Source organism: Podarcis gaigeae (genome assembly GCF_964106915.1).
Source record: "Podarcis gaigeae genome assembly, chromosome: 16".
Taxonomy (NCBI): domain Eukaryota; kingdom Metazoa; phylum Chordata; class Lepidosauria; order Squamata; family Lacertidae; genus Podarcis; species Podarcis gaigeae.
The window spans coordinates 24,209,238-24,226,412 of NC_139693.1; the positions used below are offsets into that span (position 1 = coordinate 24,209,238).

At 50.1% G+C, this 17,175-nt stretch overlaps 1 protein-coding gene and 1 long non-coding RNA gene across 2 annotated transcripts; both read left to right on the plus strand.

Annotated features, from left to right (window-relative positions):
- The first annotated feature begins 15 nt into the window (after positions 1 to 15).
- On the plus strand, positions 16 to 10,419 carry SLC35E4 (solute carrier family 35 member E4). The gene is made up of 4 exons (XM_083717573.1): positions 16 to 570; positions 3,889 to 4,104; positions 5,208 to 5,907; positions 9,853 to 10,419. Exons 3-4 carry the CDS (start codon positions 5,268 to 5,270, stop codon positions 10,272 to 10,274), a joined length of 1,062 nt encoding a protein of 353 aa, XP_083573699.1. The 5' UTR covers positions 16 to 570; positions 3,889 to 4,104; positions 5,208 to 5,267; the 3' UTR covers positions 10,275 to 10,419.
- Positions 10,420 to 13,117: 2,698 nt separating this feature from the next.
- LOC310834344 lies at positions 13,118 to 15,856 on the plus strand. Its single transcript, XR_014559208.1, has 2 exons — positions 13,118 to 13,233; positions 13,282 to 15,856. It is a non-coding gene; the product is annotated as an uncharacterized lncRNA (long non-coding RNA).
- The last annotated feature ends 1,319 nt before the right edge of the window (positions 15,857 to 17,175 follow it).

The window sequence follows — 17,175 nt, forward strand, 5'->3', positions numbered from 1 at the left end:
CTCTGCGCCATCACGCTGCTGGCCTCTGCGCACAGGCGGCGGTGCGGGCGCAATTTTGCGCGCGGAGCCGCGGGAGGCAAGACAACGTTACCTCTCCTCCTCCTCCTCCGGTGCGCTGAAGCCAGGCTGTCGCCTTCCACCCGCGGCCAGGAGGCGGCGCCGGCGAGACGGCTTTGGCCGGCAGTCTCCCGTTTTAGCTTTGCTAGGCAGAGGGGGCGGGAAAGAAACCCTTGCAAAGCGATTGCGCTCCCTCCTTCTCCTTCTTCTCTCCTCCATCGCTTTCCTTTCTCCCCTCGACCTGCCGCCTCCGGGGGGTTATTGCAAGGATACCGGAGGAGCAGCAGCAGCGCATCCTCGCCTCGGAAGGGGGGAGCGTGGGAAAGGACGCCCAAGGGCAAGGAGGGACCCGATCTCGGATGCTGAGCCCGGGGCTCTGTGCGTGGTCCCAGCCACCGGCTCGCCCCGGCTCTGCCTCGCCTTCTCGGGAGAGCGATCCTTTGGGCACCCATCAGCCGGCGCCCCCCCTGACTGGCTGCGATGGAGCTGCGCCTCGCCCCGCCGTACCTGAAGGTAAGAGTCACCTTGAGGGCGCCGCACTCTTCCCCTCCACCCGCATCGCCCTCCTCTGGCCGGTATGGTTGCTTCCCGGGCCTGCGGAGAGTTCAGACGTGACGCCGTTCCTAACCCAGGGAGACGCTTGGAGGCGTGTGCCGGTCTCCCTGGACGGGGCCGGTGGATGCCAGGACGCCAGGAGTCATCGAAAACGGGGAGAAGAGCGCAGGGGTTAAATTAATAATAATAATAATAATAATAATAATAATAATAATAATAATTTATACCCCACCCACCAAAAAAAACCCAAAAAACCACTAAAATACAATAACCTATCAAACATTAAAAGCTTCCCTTCTGGGGCTTACTTCTTTTTTTCTCAATTTTTTTTTATTGGTTTTCACAACATTATAAACAAACAAACACATAAAACAAACAAACATAAATCATAAGCTTATTACAAATTACACTTATTAACATTGTTAAGTGACTTCCTCGCTTCCCCTTGGTTGAATTTCATTGCATGTCCTTTTAACGGTTTTCCAAGTCACAGTTCTTAAAATAATTTAACTTAAGCATTAACATCCTTAAATCTTCACATTATGAAATTAAACATATTAATTCATCACTTAACTTAAATAAAATCCTAAGCCAATTAAGTATCTGCAAGCTGTTTTCGGTTAGTTAAACTTAACATGTTTAACTAAGTAATCACTAAATTCCTTCTGGGGCTTACTTCTGAGTAAACGCAGGACGCTGCCTTATTCTGAGTCAAGCCTACGGGTCCAGGCAGCTCAGTGCTGTCTGCACTGACTGGCAGCAGCAGCCGCTGTCCAGATATCCAGGCAGGGAGCCTTTCCCCACCCCCAGCCTTAGCTGGAGATGCTGCCGAGGAATTTGAACCCGGGATCTCCTGCATGCAAGGCAGATGCTCTTCCATTCAGCTGTGTGGCCTTTCCCCCTTTTGCTACCAGAACTACAGAATCTGTGATTCCTGACTCCTAATTAGTTTGGGTCTGTGCAAATTGGGCTCCAGGTATTAATCTGTTTGCAATTCACTCAGGGGTGAGTGGAGGGGGTTTTGCCTTGTTATGTTGATATCGGTTGAGAAGCCAGGCAAAAGGTCAGCCTATGGAGGAAGGACAGTATACAAAATTTAAGTCATAATAATAATAATAATAATAATAATAATAATAATAATAATTTTCTCACCCAGGTCCCTACCTGCTTAGGGTTTAAACTAGGGGTAGGCAACCTAAGGTCCGGGAGCTGGATGCGGCCCAATCGCCTTCTCAATCCAGCCTGCAGATGGTCCGGGAATCAGTGTGTTTGTAGAATGTGTCCTTTTATTTAAAATGAATCTCTGGGTTATGTGTGGGGCCTGCCTGGTGTTTTTACATGAGTAGAATGTGTCCTTTTATTTAAAATGAATCTCTGGGTTATTTGTGGGGCATAGGAATTTGTTCATTCCCCCCCTCCCCGCCCGACATATAGTCCGGCCCCCCACATGGTCTGAGGGACGGTGGACCGGCCCCCTGCTGAAAAAGGTTGCTGACCCCTGGTTTAAACCAACCTTCCTAAACCTTCAATTTTATTTCCAGCTGTTTTATTTCTGGGTTTGTGGGTGGTTTAAATGTGGCTTAAATGCATGGTGAGTACAGAGCCTTAGACTGCAATTCCCATGAGGCCCCAGCAAACACCGCTGCTTTGAAGCGGCATGTATCACCAGCTTAGGGCATTTCCACCCCATATATTAAATTACATTCAATACACGCTTAAAGCCCATGACTTCCCACCAAAGAATCCCAGGGAGTTGTAGTCTGTTCTGGGTGCTGGGAATTAAAGTTCTGTGGGGGGGGGGGACTACTATTCCCAGGATGCCTTGGGTGAAAGCCACATGCTTTAAATGTATATTGAATATAATTTTGGTAGTTTCACAGCCCTCAGAAGCTTGGTGGGCCAGGACGGGGCCTTCTCAGTGGCAGCCCCTAAATTGTGGAACTCCCCACAGAGGTGTGTCTGACACGTTCATTACATGGGTCTCAGAGAATGCTGAAGACACACCTCTTCACCCCAGCCTTTGACAGCTGAAATGTGTGTGTTTTCAAGGCCCACCCTGTTCCCGTGACTGCAATCTGCGTTTTTTTATTCTTTATTTTATTTTATTAACATATAAAACACATACATTTACATTTACACAACACACTACCTTAATTTCATAGCATAAAACTCTATATAATAGCTACCTATACTATACATATCAACATATCTACAGACCTACAACATACCTACCCCACACGGACACCCACCAAGTGACTTGACTTCCAGCCGTTCTTGTTACACTACTTTATTTTTCCAATTAGCTTAAACACATTTCATTATTTCTTTAATCTCTTCTTCTGTCTTAACTTTACTCTCCTTTTGCTCTAATCATTTTCTGGATTCACTCAGTATCTGTCAAAAGTTCTACTTTTTCCACATAGATTTTGATGTATTCCTTAAAGACAGCCCACTCCTTATTCACTTTTGTACTGTATCTCCTCTTTTTTTATATTCTTAATTTTAAATCGTCGTAACTCACCCTGGAGTTTCCTGCCAAACAGCGAGTAATACATTTATGAATAGTACCAATCAAGAAATCAATGAATGCGTGCTTTAAACGGCTGCAGTTTCCATCATTTTGAAAGCACTTTTGGACACATACTGAAAGCACATAGTTTCCCTCTTCCAAGAATCTTGGGAACTGTAGTTTGTTCCGGGTGCTGGGAATTGTAGTTCGGCAGGAACAAGCGTTGCCAGGATCCTTGAGTGGGATGGAAGCCATGTGTTTTAAAGGCACAGCGTGGTACAGTCTCTCTCTCTCTCTCTCTCTCTTTTGGATTGCTGTGTCTCCATGGCGACTGGGTTTTTTGTTTAGGATGCTCTCCTGACTGCTCTTTCTTTCCGCTGCTGCTGCAGCCGGTCTGTATGATCTTTTTCCTCCCACAGGGACAAACCGCAGATGAGTCGGCCTGGGCGGGCCCACAAACTGCTTGGGCTGCCTGGCCTTGATCACTTTAAGGAGGCAGACACATGACCCATTGTTGTTGTTGCTGCCGCAGTCCCAGGATACGAGAGGGAGGAGCTTCGCTGCCAACCTCCCAGCCAGCCCATCACACTTTCCACTGCCTTCCTCCTCTCCGCCTGGCATCCTTACACAAGGCTAGCCGGCAGCAGAAGCAGCTAAGCCTCTCCTGAAGTGGGACAGCATCTCTCTCCGTAGGCGGCAGGCCAGCCCAAAGACCTCTGGTTTAAGTGAGACTCCAGGGATCTCATCTGTTGTGTGTCGTCCTACAGAATGAGGCTTGCCGAATGTCTAGAAGCCGCTGGATTCCTGTCCCACCGGAGCTGACAAGGTGCCGGACGTCGCAGGGGCTGGAGGTCGCAACCGAAGGTGATTCTACAACGTCGAGGCACATCCAGGGCGTTTCTTCTCTGTCTGTTCCAGATTCCTCCTGAGAAAGCCAGAGGGATCCTCGCTCGCTCCCGGCCGGGACTGGAAATTGGATACTGGTGAGTCACTGGGAGTGACTTTTGGAGAGGAGACAGGAAGGGGGAAATAGCTGAGCGGGACATGGCAAACTTTGTGTGGGCACCAAAGCCAGCCAGGAGACAGTGAGCTCAGGCAATACAGTGGTACCTCAGGTTACATACGCTTCAGGTTACATACGCTTCAGGTTAAAGACTCCGCTAACCCAGAAACAGTACCTCGGGTTAAGAACTTTGCTTCAGGATGAGAACAGAAATCGCGTGGCGGCAGCGGGAGGCCCCACTAGCTAAAGTGGTGCTTCAGGTTAAGAACAGTTTCAGGTTAAGAACAGACCTACGGAACGAATTAAGTACGTAACCAGAGGTACCACTGTATTATGATATTTATTTAATTATTTATTTATCAGCCAGCTTTCCCCCAGCCTGGGACTTCATGAAGGCAGCTTTCACAAATTAGAACAACACTGATAAAATGCAAAAAGCTCCTTGAGTTTGCAGATACCTAGATACTCCATAGCGGTGAAAAGTAGTGTTTTTTTTCTAATTGATTTATAGCAGTTATTTCTAAATTTTCACCCATAAATTACCATCTTTTTTTTGTAAAGCACTTTGAGGCTTTTTAGAACTAAGCGGTGTATAAATTTTATAAAATAAATGAATAAACATGCTATTTTTATGTTAAGTAAATAAATAAATAAAAATGCAAAAAACCTAAAAACGTGTAACAGGTAATTGTTAAAAAGGAATTAAACTCCATAACAGAATTAAAACAAATCTATTAAAATGCTGATAGTAAAAACAGCACCTTAAAAGTAGTCATTTCCCGAAGGCCTGTTGGAATAAAAGTCTTTACCTGCCATTGGAAGGACAGCAAGGAGGGAGCCAGTCTGGCCCTCCTGGGGAAGGAGCTCCAATGTTTGGGAGCAGCCACTAAGAAGGCTCTGTCCCATGTCCCCCACCGAGTGTTCCTGTGTGGGTGACGGGACCGAGAGAAGGGCTTTGCTCGAAGATCTCAGAGCCTGGGCAAGTTCAGATGGGAGAATATGGTCCTTCAGATAACCTAAGCCATATAAGATTGACACCTGGGTTAGTTGGATGATTGTTTCAGGATAACCTTTTGTCTCTAGGCTCACAGCTGTTTGCACAGGGACTCTGTCCCTTGTGCTGATGCCAGGCTACCGCCCCCGATGTGCCCACCCTCTCCGGGGAGAAGAAATGAAGCAGAGATGAACACTGGCAATGGGGCAAGACCCCTCTCTCCCTGGAAGCAGGATCCACTGCCGCGTGGGGGGCAAAGGCCCCCCGAACCGTCCCGGCACACTCTGCCCCTGGTCTTCACGGTGTTCGTCTGGCTGGCCACGGGGACCACCATGTCCAGCCTCAACAAGTGGATCTTTGCCGTCCACAACTTCCGCTACCCGGTCTTACTCTCTTCTCTTCACATGTTGACGGCCGTGGTGGTGGGCAACCCTTTGGCGAAGCTGCGGGCTGGCAGCACTGGGCACCCCGCCCCGTGCCCTGGAGCCAAGGGCAGGGTTTTCCTGCTGAGCCTGACCTTCTGCGCCAGCGTGGCCTTTGGGAACCTGGGACTGAACTACGTCCAGCTGGACTTTGCCCAGATGGTTTACACCACGACGCCGTTCTTCACCCTGACCCTCTCCAAGGTGCTGCTGGGGAAACGCCACCACCCCCTGCAGTACGTGGCCATGGGGCCCATCTGCCTGGGGGCTTCCTTGAGCATCGTGGGGGAGGTGCATTTTGACCAAGCCGGCTGCTGCTTCCTGTTTGCCGCCACTTTCCTCCGAGGGCTGAAGTCTATACAGCAAAGTAAGTGTCTTGCATGGCTGCGCATGGGCCGCAGGGTGGCCTGTGTGGAACATTGGCCCTTCTTAAGGGTAAAGGGGACCCCTGACCATTAGGTCCAGTCGTGGCCTACTCTGGGGTTGCGGCGCTCATCTCGCTCTATAGGCCAAGGGAGCCGGCATACAGCTTCCGGGTCATGTGGCCAGCATGACTAAGCCACTTCTGGCGAACCAGAGCAGCACACGGAAACGCCGTTTACCTTCCCACCGGAGTGGTATCTATTTATCTACTTGCACTTTGACATGCTTTCGAACTGCTAGGTTGGCAGGAGCAGGGACCGAGCAACTGGAGCTCACCCCGTCGCAGGGATTCGAAACACTGACCTTCTGATCGGCAAGTCCTTGGCTCAGTGGTTTAACCCACAGCGCCACCCGTGTCCCATGGCCCTTCTTAAGGGTCCTTTTAAAAGTGAGCTTCTAGTCTGGGAGTCATTTTAGACTCACAGCTGTCCAGAGAGGCGCAGGTCAATTGTGTGTCCAGGGCAGCTGTTTACCAGCTCCATCTGGTACGCAGACTGAGACCCTACCTCCCCTCAGACTGCCTCGCCAGAGTAGTGCATGCTCTGGTTATCTCCTGCTTGGACCACTCCAATGCACTCTATGTGGGGCTACCTTTGACGGTGACCCGGAAACTACAAGTAATCCAGAATGTGGCAGCTAGATTGGTGCCCGGGATTGGCCGTTGAGATCATATCACACTGGTCCTGAAAGACCTACATTGGCTCCCAGTGCGTTTCCAAGCACAATTCAAAATGTTGGTGCTGACCTTTAAAGCCCTAAACGGCCTCGGCCCAGTATATCTGAAGGAGCATCTCCATCCCCATCGTTCAGGCCGGACACTGAGGTCCAGCTCTGAGGGCCTTCTGGCAGTTCCCTTCCTGTGAGAAGTGAGGTTACAGGGAACCAGGCAGAGGGCCTTCTCGGTAGTGGTACCCACCCTGTGGAACGCCCTCCCATCAGATGTCAAGGAAATAAACAAGTATCTTACTTTTAGAAGACATCTGAAGGCAGCCCTGTTTAGGGAGGTTTTTTAATGTTTGATGTTTTATCGTGTTTTTAATATTCTGTTCGGAGCCACCCAGAGTGGCTGGGGAAACCCAGCCAGATGGGTGGGGTATAAATAAATTATTATTATAGTCCTTATGGCTGCAGAGATGTGCTTGAAAGTGTGTGGGTGAAGAATATAAGCACTCTGTTTTAGTTCTCCCTGGGAATAAATAATGAAGGAATTATACCAATCGAGCACATCTGCAAAACGTTTCTTGTTTTGCATTAAGCAAAGTTCAGCCCTTCCCAGAATTCTAATTGCGTTGAAACCAGAGCCAGATTTGAACCTGGAATCATTCGTTTCGTTTGTGTGCTGAAACTTAAAACGCTGAGCAGGGCAGAAGGCATGTTTTGTTTCTGGGATGCTAAATCTTTGCCGGGAGGTTTTCAGAAGGGAATACTTTATCCTTCGCTGGGCTGTTGTCTTGGAAATGGGATAGCTCATTCCAATTTCTGTGTAACTTAAGCATACAGCCTTCTGAACCTTCTAGTGGTGGAGCTAGGTCAGATTCACGCCATCTATTCAAAGCACCACAAATCCCACTTTAAACCGGCAAGGCTTTCCCCCAGGAATTCTGGGAGTTGTAGTTTGTTAAGGACTCCAAGAGCTTGTTAAAAGGTAAAGGTAAAGGTACCCCTGCCCGTACGGGCCAGTCTTGACAGACTCTGGGGTTGTGCGCCCATCTCACTCAAGAGGCCGGGGGCCAGCGCTGTCCGGAGACACTTCCGGGTCACGTGGCCAGCGTGACATCGCTGCTCTGGCGAGCCAGAGCCGCACACGGAAACGCCGTTTACCTTCCCGCTGGTAAGCGGTCCCTATTTATCTACTTGCACCCGGGGGTGCTTTCGAACTGCTAGGTTGGCAGGCGCTGGGACTGAGCAACGGGAGCGCACCCCGCCGCGGGGATTCGAACCGCCGACCTTTCGATCGGCAAGCCCTAGGCGCTGAGGCTTTTACCCACAGCGCCACCCGCGTCCCCCAAGAGCTTGTTAGGAGATACCTATTCCCCTTCCAGAGCTGGAGCTCCCACGGTTTTCTGGGAAGAGGGATTGATTGTTAAAGCACTTTCACAACTCTCAGCCCCCTTAACAAACGACAATTCCATGACTAAAGTGGGATAATAGTGCTTTAAATGGATGGTGTGAATGTGACCCTACACCAGTGAACCTCTCTGCCAGTGATGGCCAAATTGGCCCTCCAGCTGTTTTGGGACTACAATTCCCATCATCCCTGACCACTGGTCCTGTTAGCTAGGGAAGATGGGAATTGTAGTCCCCGAACAGCTGGAGGGCCAAGTTTGGCCATCACTGCTCTATGTATTTATCCAGCTGCTGCCTGGCAGGCGTTTGGGACTACAATTCCCATTAGTCCCGGCCAGGGCTGATGGGAGCTGTTGGTCACAACAGCCATGCTGGCTAAGACTGATGGGCACTATAGTCCAAAACACTTGGAGGGCATCAACTTGGGAAAGGCTGCTCCCTAAAACATCATATCTGGGCTGGACTCTTGTCTCCAATTCAGGGCTGTGCAAATTTAACATGTACTTCCTCATTCTTGCTTGGTCATCTAGATGCTCAGAGAAATGTAAGTGGCTGTTTACTTTTGGAGGAGAGGCCACTGGGGGCTTTATGCTAAGATTTATTTTTATTTCAAAAACACATCTTTTTTAAAAACAACAACACCCACATATACAGTTTGGAAAAGGTCAGGACTCAAGGGCCTAGTTCTCAGTGAGGTGGTAAACCTGTGTTAGGGCTGTACTGATTCAAATTGCAGGTTTGGGACTCCCAGGATTGAATGCTCCTCTTTACAAAAGGATTCAATGCACATAAGCAGTGAGCCTTCTCCTTGACCTGGTTTTCTATGTGCGGGGAGTTTCCTACCTGTGAGAGAGCATTTCAAGGCATGAGGCTACCTCCCCCAAAATTAATAATAATAATAATAATAATAATAATAATAATAATAAATTTTATAATTTTATTACTTATACCCCTCCCATCTGGTTGGGTTCCCCTAGCCACTCTGGGCAGCTTACAACATATCAAAAAACAGTTGTATGAAGCTGGGACTGATGGGTTGCTTGGCCATCCTGGCTGGGGCTCATGGGAGTTGTAGTCCAAAACAACGGCAGGGTGCCATGTTGTAGAAATCCATGCCATGTTGAGGAGCGGCCATGCCTTGGGGAAGTTCCCTCCTGCCTCCTGTGTGCTTTTCTTTCCCTCCTCAGCCTCTCCATGAATTTGGTATTTGTGAATTTGGTGTCCAGCTCCGAGGGCCTTCTGGCGGTTCCCTCCCTGTGAGAAGTGAGGTTGCAGGGAACCAGGCAGAGGGCTTTCTCAGTAATGGTGCCTGCCCTGTGGAACGCCCTCCCATCAGATGTCAAGGAAATAAACAACTATATGACATTTAGAAGACATCTGAAAGCAGCCCTGTATCGTGAAGTTTTAAATGTTTGATATTATTTATTATTATTATTACTAAAGGTAAAGGAACCCCTGACCATTAGGTCCAGTCGTGGCCGACTCTGGGGTTTCGGCGATCATCTCGCTTTATTGGCCAAGGGAGCCTGTGTACAGCTTCTGGGTCATGTGGCCAGCATGACTAAGCCGCTTCTGGTGAACCAGAGCAGCGCACAGAAACACCGTTTACCTTCCGCCGGAGCGCTACCTATTTATCTACTTGCACTGGCGTGCTTTCAAACTGCTAGGTTGGCAGGAGCAGGGACTGAGCAACGGGAGCTCACCCCATTGTGGGGATTCGAACCGCCGACCTTCTGATCTGCAAGTCCTAGGCTCTGTGGTTTAACCCACAGCGCCACCTGCATCCCTTATTATTATTATTATTTTATATCTTTCACCCCAGGTACCTTCCTGCAGGAGGAGCGCCTGGACTCGCTGACCTTGCTCTGCCTCACCTCCCTGCCCAGCTTCTACATCCTCTTTGCGGCCGCCCTGGTCCTGGAGGTGGGGCCCGCCTGGGACGGCACCCTGGCCTACGGAGGGGGCCTGTGGGCCTGTGTCCTGCTCAGCTGCCTGGGCTCGGTGCTGTACAATTTGGCCAGCTTCTACGTCATCTCGCTGACGTCGGCCCTCACCATCCACGTCCTGGGGAACTTCAACGTGGTGGGCAACCTCCTGCTCTCCCACTTCCTCTTTGGCAGCCGCCTGACGCTGCTCAGCTACGCGGGCATCGCCCTCACCCTCTCAGGGGTCTTCATGTACCATCACTGTGACTGCATCGCCTCCTGCTGGCGCTCCAGGGGTGGGCGGGGCAAAGAGGAGTAAGCGGAGAGAGGGAGGACGTGATTGGAGCTGTGACTGCCAAGCGCGGGAGCCAATGGGTTAGGGGCCTGCCCCGCCAACCTCAGCCTGCTCTTGTCCAGCCCCCATCTGGTCCAGGAGGGTTGGCACTGGCTGCCCGCTTCCTGCTCCCTGGGGACAAAACTACTGTAGAATGAATTGACTCAGCCTGCTCTCTGGCGCCACCTACTGTTGGGCTCCCTGCTTTCTGCCCTACCAATGGGCACCGGCCACCACAGGGAGTTAGGGTGACTCTGAATACCCGTTGTTGGGAATTGCAGGTGGGCAGAGTGTTGGTTTGCTCAGGTCCCGCTTGCAGGCTTTTTGTTAGGGCATCTGGTTGGCCGCTGTGAGAACATGATGCTGGACTAGATGGGCTTGATTCAGCAGAGTTGCTCTTATGTTCTTACACCACCACTGCAGGGGGTGGCACTGCCGGCCAGCTTCCTCCCTTCGGTGTTGCCCTTGCGGAACTGCAGAACGGAGGACGGGGACAAAAGCTGCAGTTAGTTGGCTCTGTCTGTCGTTGGCTGTGGCGCGACCTACTGTTAGGCCTCCCTGCTTTCTGCCCTGCCAATCCCAATGGGTGCCAGCCACTACTGCCATTGTGGGAAGGTGTGCCTCTCCTCTCTGATGGATCATAGCACTCCTCTGGTATGTTGCAGGGAGACAGTGGGCGCTCATGAGCAGCAGAAGCAAGAATTATGGGAAGGCTTATCCTCCCCCGAATAACTCAGCCCCACCTGACCCTGAGCCATTTTATGCACTGGGCAAGAGCTACAGCAGATGGTTTTTAGAGGAAGCCAGGAGACGCCACCTCTGCCCACCAAAGGATTTGACGGCACAGGGTGCAGGGATTAGATGCCGCGTATCTGAATTCTCACCTACATAGAATCTTTTTTTAAAAAAATATTTTAAAAATCCTTGCCCCTAGAAAGCCAGCACCTTGGGAGAGAGAGGGTTCTCTTCTCGTTTTCTCCTTGATGTGCTAGATTTCTACATGCAGGTAGGTTCCCCAGCTCCTCTGAGGCAGATAATTCAAACATGCAGACTCTGGGGAAGAGAGAAAGGAAGAGCAGAGCTGCCTCAGCAGAGCTCCCTGGCACCAGCCGCTACTTCTCATAGGGCTAAAAATTGGGGGGAAACCAAGTGTTTCCTTCTTTTTAAAAAACGTTGAGACTTGAATGTGTGCTGGAGTGCACCTCTGATCTCCGCAAGCCGCTTTGCAGCCATGCCAATTCTCGTGCCAGTTCCTTCCCAACCCCTCCGAGGGCACTGTGGGATTGATGCCCGCAGAGGGAGGTGGCACAGAGTTCCTCCTTTCCCTGGGCAGTGCTCCCCACTTGGTACTAAAGTTCTCAGTGAGCTGGGGGGAGGAGCTCCCATATAGGAGGAACATGGAGATGAAAAGTGGTGTGTTCAGGGGCGTGCATGTGTGCGCATGTGTGTGTGTGTCTATTTCCGTTCTCTACTGCCACCTGGTGGGGTGGCGTATAGTGCAATTTTTATGGATGGATGTTTTCTTTCTGTGCTGCCTGCTAGTGGATTAAGGGTGTGTGTGTGTGTGTGTGTGTGTGAGAGAGAGAGAGAGAGAGAGAGAGAGAGGGAGCTCATGGACATTTGCTTATGAGTAGACACCCATTAGTATTTCCTGATCCTCAATGGGCTGCATCAAGGATGAGGAGATCTGCAGGGGGCCACTAGGGGGCGCATCAGAAGATGGCTGACAATAACATCTCTCCGACCCGCACGAGGTAATTTGGAGGCTATGATGGGAGTAATTAGCCTCCCTACTCCCCCCAGGATGGTGGGGGGGACTGCCCTTGCCTGCTGTGCCCTATACCACCCCCCGAATTTGTGGGGATGGGGGCACTAGGCACAAAGCCCTCCTGTGGGATTCCGGCACTCCTGGACGCCGTCCCTGATCCGCGCCACTAGCTGCAAGAACTTCAAAAGAAACAATTTGGATGAAGGAATGCACATATCTCAAGGAAGAAGGGGGAGTAAAGACTGCTAACAGAAGAGATCTCTGATAAAACAAGACAAGAATAAAACATGAGAAGATACGCCAAGATACGGTATGGCAAATGACTGATGGGGGAGGGGAAAAAACTTTCCTTTCTTTCCTTATGTGATTAAACAAGAATCCCCTCCCCTCACAAGTCAGAATTGTCATTTTAAGGACTTAAGCTGTGGATTTAAGGCTGTGTGGAGATAAACTCTCGAACCAAAGCATGTTTTAAGAAGAGCGTGGAATGTATAAGAGCTTTGGAATGACGCAGTTAAAAATGCCGTCGCCATATTGGGAAGTTCTGTCAGAGGTCTTGAGTCTGGGAGGAGAAAGAGAGAAATAGAGCTGTTTTTATATTGTGGCTGAAACTCCTCAGTGGGACTTAAGAGCGACAGTTTTACGAGATCAATGATGGAAAGAGCAATGTTATCTATGAAGGTGATGATACATGGAAACCATCTCGATTTGAGGATTGGAAGAACGGAAAATTCACACAGGATTATTATTGGTGTTTATCGGCTTAAGGAGACTATCAGAAGAGATCATAAAGAAAAAAGAGAAAATATATGAACAAGATGTGATGTGGAAACAGCAAGATAAGACTGGATAGAATTATGAACTCTGTTTGGACTGATTTGGATTGATTTGGATATTAACGCAGTAGCAAGAAGATGATCAGAATCCCCCTTCGGATCTTGAAATATGGGTCCCCCCAACAAAATTTAAAATTCGGCTTTGTAATTTGGAATTTATGTGATGTGATTTAATTTGATTTGATTGGCCGGTTAATAAAAATTATTTTTAAAAAAAAGGATGAGGAGATCTGCAGCCCTCCAGGTTCCTTTGGACTACAGCTTCCATCAGCCCCAGCCATCCTTATCAATGGTTAGGGATGATGGGAATTGTAGTCCCACCATCTAGAGGACTATAGAGGTCCCCCGTTCCTAGACTATTGTAGTCCCACCATCTAGAGGACTATAGAGGTCCCCCGTTCCTAGACTAGGTAACTCTCCTACCTTAGGGTGCTCATTTGCTTTCGGTGGATGAAGAAAATCTTTACTGTTTGGCTTGTGTGGATATATTCGAAGGGCATTTTGCACCTGCCCACCAGATTCACTGATGAATGGGCACCCATTAAGCCCACTGGTAGTGGGTGAAAATGGTCAGTATTACTCTCCATGGGGTAAAATGCTTTTGGACGTGTTTGTATTTGTTTACTTGTTGTTGCAGGGTGGGGATGCACCCCGTTTTTTGAAGGAGTCAAGGTCAATCTGTGCATGCAGATCAAATCACATGGCGCAGAATTCTCTTGGACCAATTTCTGCTTGCACATGGAAGTCTAGCAGGTGAGGGGGTGAGAGTTCTAACCCAAACTCCCTGGGAGGCTAGCTTTCTACGCGCAGGGAAGTGTTCACTCTGAATACTTTGGTCTTCGTTCCTGCGGTTCGATGTGGATCTCATGTGTCATATGGTTCACCAGCAAGTGTTGACGGGCTTTCAGCCACTCCTCGTTTCCCCCTTACGACACTGGTTGTCCTGCTTTGCATTTTTCGTTCTCTGCAAGTGGAGGTTAATGTACATATCCGTAATGTCTGCCAGATGCGCCAATGTCGGCTTGCTGTCATTTATAGCAAAGGGGGTTCGATAATCAGTGTGTGTGTGTGTGTGTGTGTGTGTTGGTCAGGCTTCTCTGACCTGGCGCTTTCCAGATGTTTTGTTCTTCCATTTCTACCAGACCCTACCAGCACAGTTGTTTTGAACTACAACTACAACCATTCCGGCTGGGGGCTGCTGGGAGCTGTAGTCAAAACATCTAAGAGGATGTTTTGGAGGAAGGCTGGGTTCCGGATATCAAGGGCAGAGCCAACACATTTGTCCCTGGTGAAAAGGCTGTGGATACAGGCGTTTCCCTACTCAAGTGTAAAGGGAAACATAAAGGCTGAACTGACCCCCATATAGCCTGCCAGAATCAATTTGGTGCGGCAGAAAGAACTGTTGGCAGATTAATAAGATTGCCACTAGAAATCTAGCCGTGAGCACTCAGCAGTGCTGGGTGTGTGTGTGTGTGTGGCCAAATGTTTTTCCCAGTGTGTAAATTATTCAACTTTTTAAAATTTACAATATGTGTGTGTCTTTTTTGGGAGGGGGGAAGGGTCGAATTAGGTTCAGCCCTAGCCACTTTTGTGCCTGAGATAAAAATTCGCAAGGCACCACTTTTGTCCACTGACATGAGGAAAAGTCAATATGACGATTCCTCTGGATACGTTCATATAGGGCTGAGTAAAAGTGTTTGAAAGTGCTGTCTGTCCTATTAGTACCCAAAATATATCGGCTGGAACAGCCACTCCTAGTGTCTGTCCTCTGTCCACTGTCGGAGGCAGTATGAAGGGGAAGGTAGGAAAAACACCACCACTGTTGAGGAATTCAGTATTGAGAGTTCTTGGGCTTCTGGTCTCTTCTAGCCTCCTGTTTATGGGTTGATAGAAGGGCAGAGGTCTCCTCACAATACCATTTTTTCATAAAACCAGATTTCTATGGTGTGAGGTGGGCCCTGTGTCATTGTTAACTGCCGCCTGGGTTGTCCATAAAGCACAAGGTATTTTGTGACCACCGGAGTGGTGTAGTTGTAAAAAGTGTCTAATCAGGACCCAGGGAAATTTGAGTTCCTGTCCTCACTCAGCCATGAAGCCCACTGGGTGACTTCAGGCCAGTCACACTTTGGACATCATGGCTTCATACCCCACAGTTTTTGGATTCTGGCTAGTAACAGAAAGCCACAGTTTCGTGTGTAATGGTAAACTGTGGTTTGGTTCACCAGTATTAACACAGGAAGCTGCCTCACACAGTATCGGAGACCGCCGGTCCACCTAGCTCAGAATTGCCTACGCGGGCTATTGGCGACTCTCCAGAGTTTCTGATCTGAGACATCACCACCAGCCCTACCTGGAAATGCCAGGAATTGAACCCACAGCCTTCTGCTTGCAAGGCAGATGTTCTGCCACTGAGCTATGGCCCTTTCCTTGAAGCCACCAGGGGAGGGGAAGGAGTGTGGAGGCTCAGTTTCACAAACCATGGTTTCCAACGCCAGGATCGCTACATCCCGACTGACTGTGTCCGTCCGTCAGCTTAGCCTACCTCACAGGGTTTTGTGGTGAGCATCTAAAGGGTAGGCAGAGGACCTCATATGCCAAGCTGAGGTCCTCAGTGGGAGAGTGTTAACAAAATCACCACCGTAGTGGAGGCATCGCCATTTTTGCACGCACAGCTCTGGGGAATTGTATCTGTCCGGTTTCCTGTCTGGTGATGGCGTTGCCGCTCTCGCCCCCGACCCACCCTTCCAGCAGTGAGCAATCCTTGCCGTATCACACCCAGCCTGAACCGTCCCAGCTAGGGACACGCGTCAAGTTCTCCTTTCGTGAACCGTCCGGGTCATGCCATCCGATCAACGAGATAACGGGCGACTGAAGGAACCTCTGGCGTAACCAGAGCACAAAGAAGGCCAAGCCGGCCTCTCCGGTTTCATTTGCCCTTCAAATAAAGCTCTATTTTTGTCTTACTTGAGCGGTTGTGCTTGTGTCCTTGAACGACCCGAGGAAGGGAGGGAAACAGAGATGTGGGCGAGAGGGAGAGCCAGAGCCCACTCCTCCACCTCCAGCAGCTGTTTTGAGAAAAGAAATAGCTCTACATCAGGAAAGAGGATAATTCCCCAAGGTCTTTGCCCTTCCGTTGCCAGAGAAGGCGGGCAATGCAGGAAAATGCCTGTTCCTGCCCATCACGGACGGTTGCCATGGCAGCCGGTCTCATGAAAGGCCTGCTTTTGCCAGCGGCAAACTCAAGTGGAGGTTTTTCATCCTACACCAGGGGTCAAGCACCTTTTTCAGCCTGACGACCGGGCAACGGTGCCAGGGGTAGGCGGGACTGGAGGCAAAGATGGGCGGAGAAACAAATATGAGTTTTGATTTCTATATACTAGGCAGGTTCCTACTCACATTCAAACACAGCTCTATCTGCCGTTCAGGCAAGCAGGAGGCGTTATCAGAGTTCAAGGGCACATTCCAGCCTGGCAAAAACACTCAAGGCTGGGTAGGAAGCAAAGCTTGTGAAGGACAGGGCCTGGGGACAGGGAGTGTAGCTTGGAGAGCACTCCAAAAGCCAGATATGCCTGGAGGGCCACATTGACTCCCCGCCAGGCCTGAGGTTCCTCACCCCCCAATTTCCTCACCCCCCAATGTATGGAATAAATGGAGGCGGCAGATCAAGCCACATCCTAGGCCAGGAGTCAGCAAACTTTTCCAGCAGGGGGCCGGTCCGCTGTCCCTCAGACCTTGTGGGGGCCCGGACTGTTTTTTTTGGGGAAAATGAACGAATTCCTATGCCCCACAAATAACCCAGAGATGCTGTCAGGGGCTCAGGAGCAGAGGCACAGGGGAGAGAGGAAACGGAGAGCGAAGGGGAAGAATCTGAGGGCAGCGTAGGGGAGTATGACAGTGGCCCGAGAGATTCCATGAGCTTCTCCAGCAATTCAGAAGATTCCCAGAAGGGGGCGCCGATGGCCAGGGCAAGGGGGGTCCCAGGGGGGACGCACCAGAAGCAAGGGGCCAGCGGGGACTCCCAAAGCAGCAGCGGGAGATCAGGACCAGTTCCCCCACCAGAGCATAGTTGGGGGGGGGGAAGAGTCCCATGTATCAGGGACAGCGTCTCCTCCAGTAGGGAGAGAAGATGAGTCAGGGCTGACCACGCCTCTATCGGAGAGTGAGGGAACGGAGGGGAAGTCAGGTCCAGCTAGCCCCCCCGAAGGGGGAAGCAGTGACAGGAGCAGTGTAACGGTCAGGAGAAAGGTTGCCGGCTGGGCGCGCGCGCCAAGTTCAAATGTAC

Coding starts and splice junctions, on each gene's coding strand:
- SLC35E4 (XM_083717573.1), top strand. CDS start 5,268: ATGTGCCCACCCTCTCCGGGGAGAAGAAATGAAGCAGAGATGAACACT. Junction 5,908..9,852: donor GCTGAAGTCTATACAGCAAA/GTAAGTGTCTTG, acceptor CTTTCACCCCAG/GTACCTTCCTGCAGGAGGAG.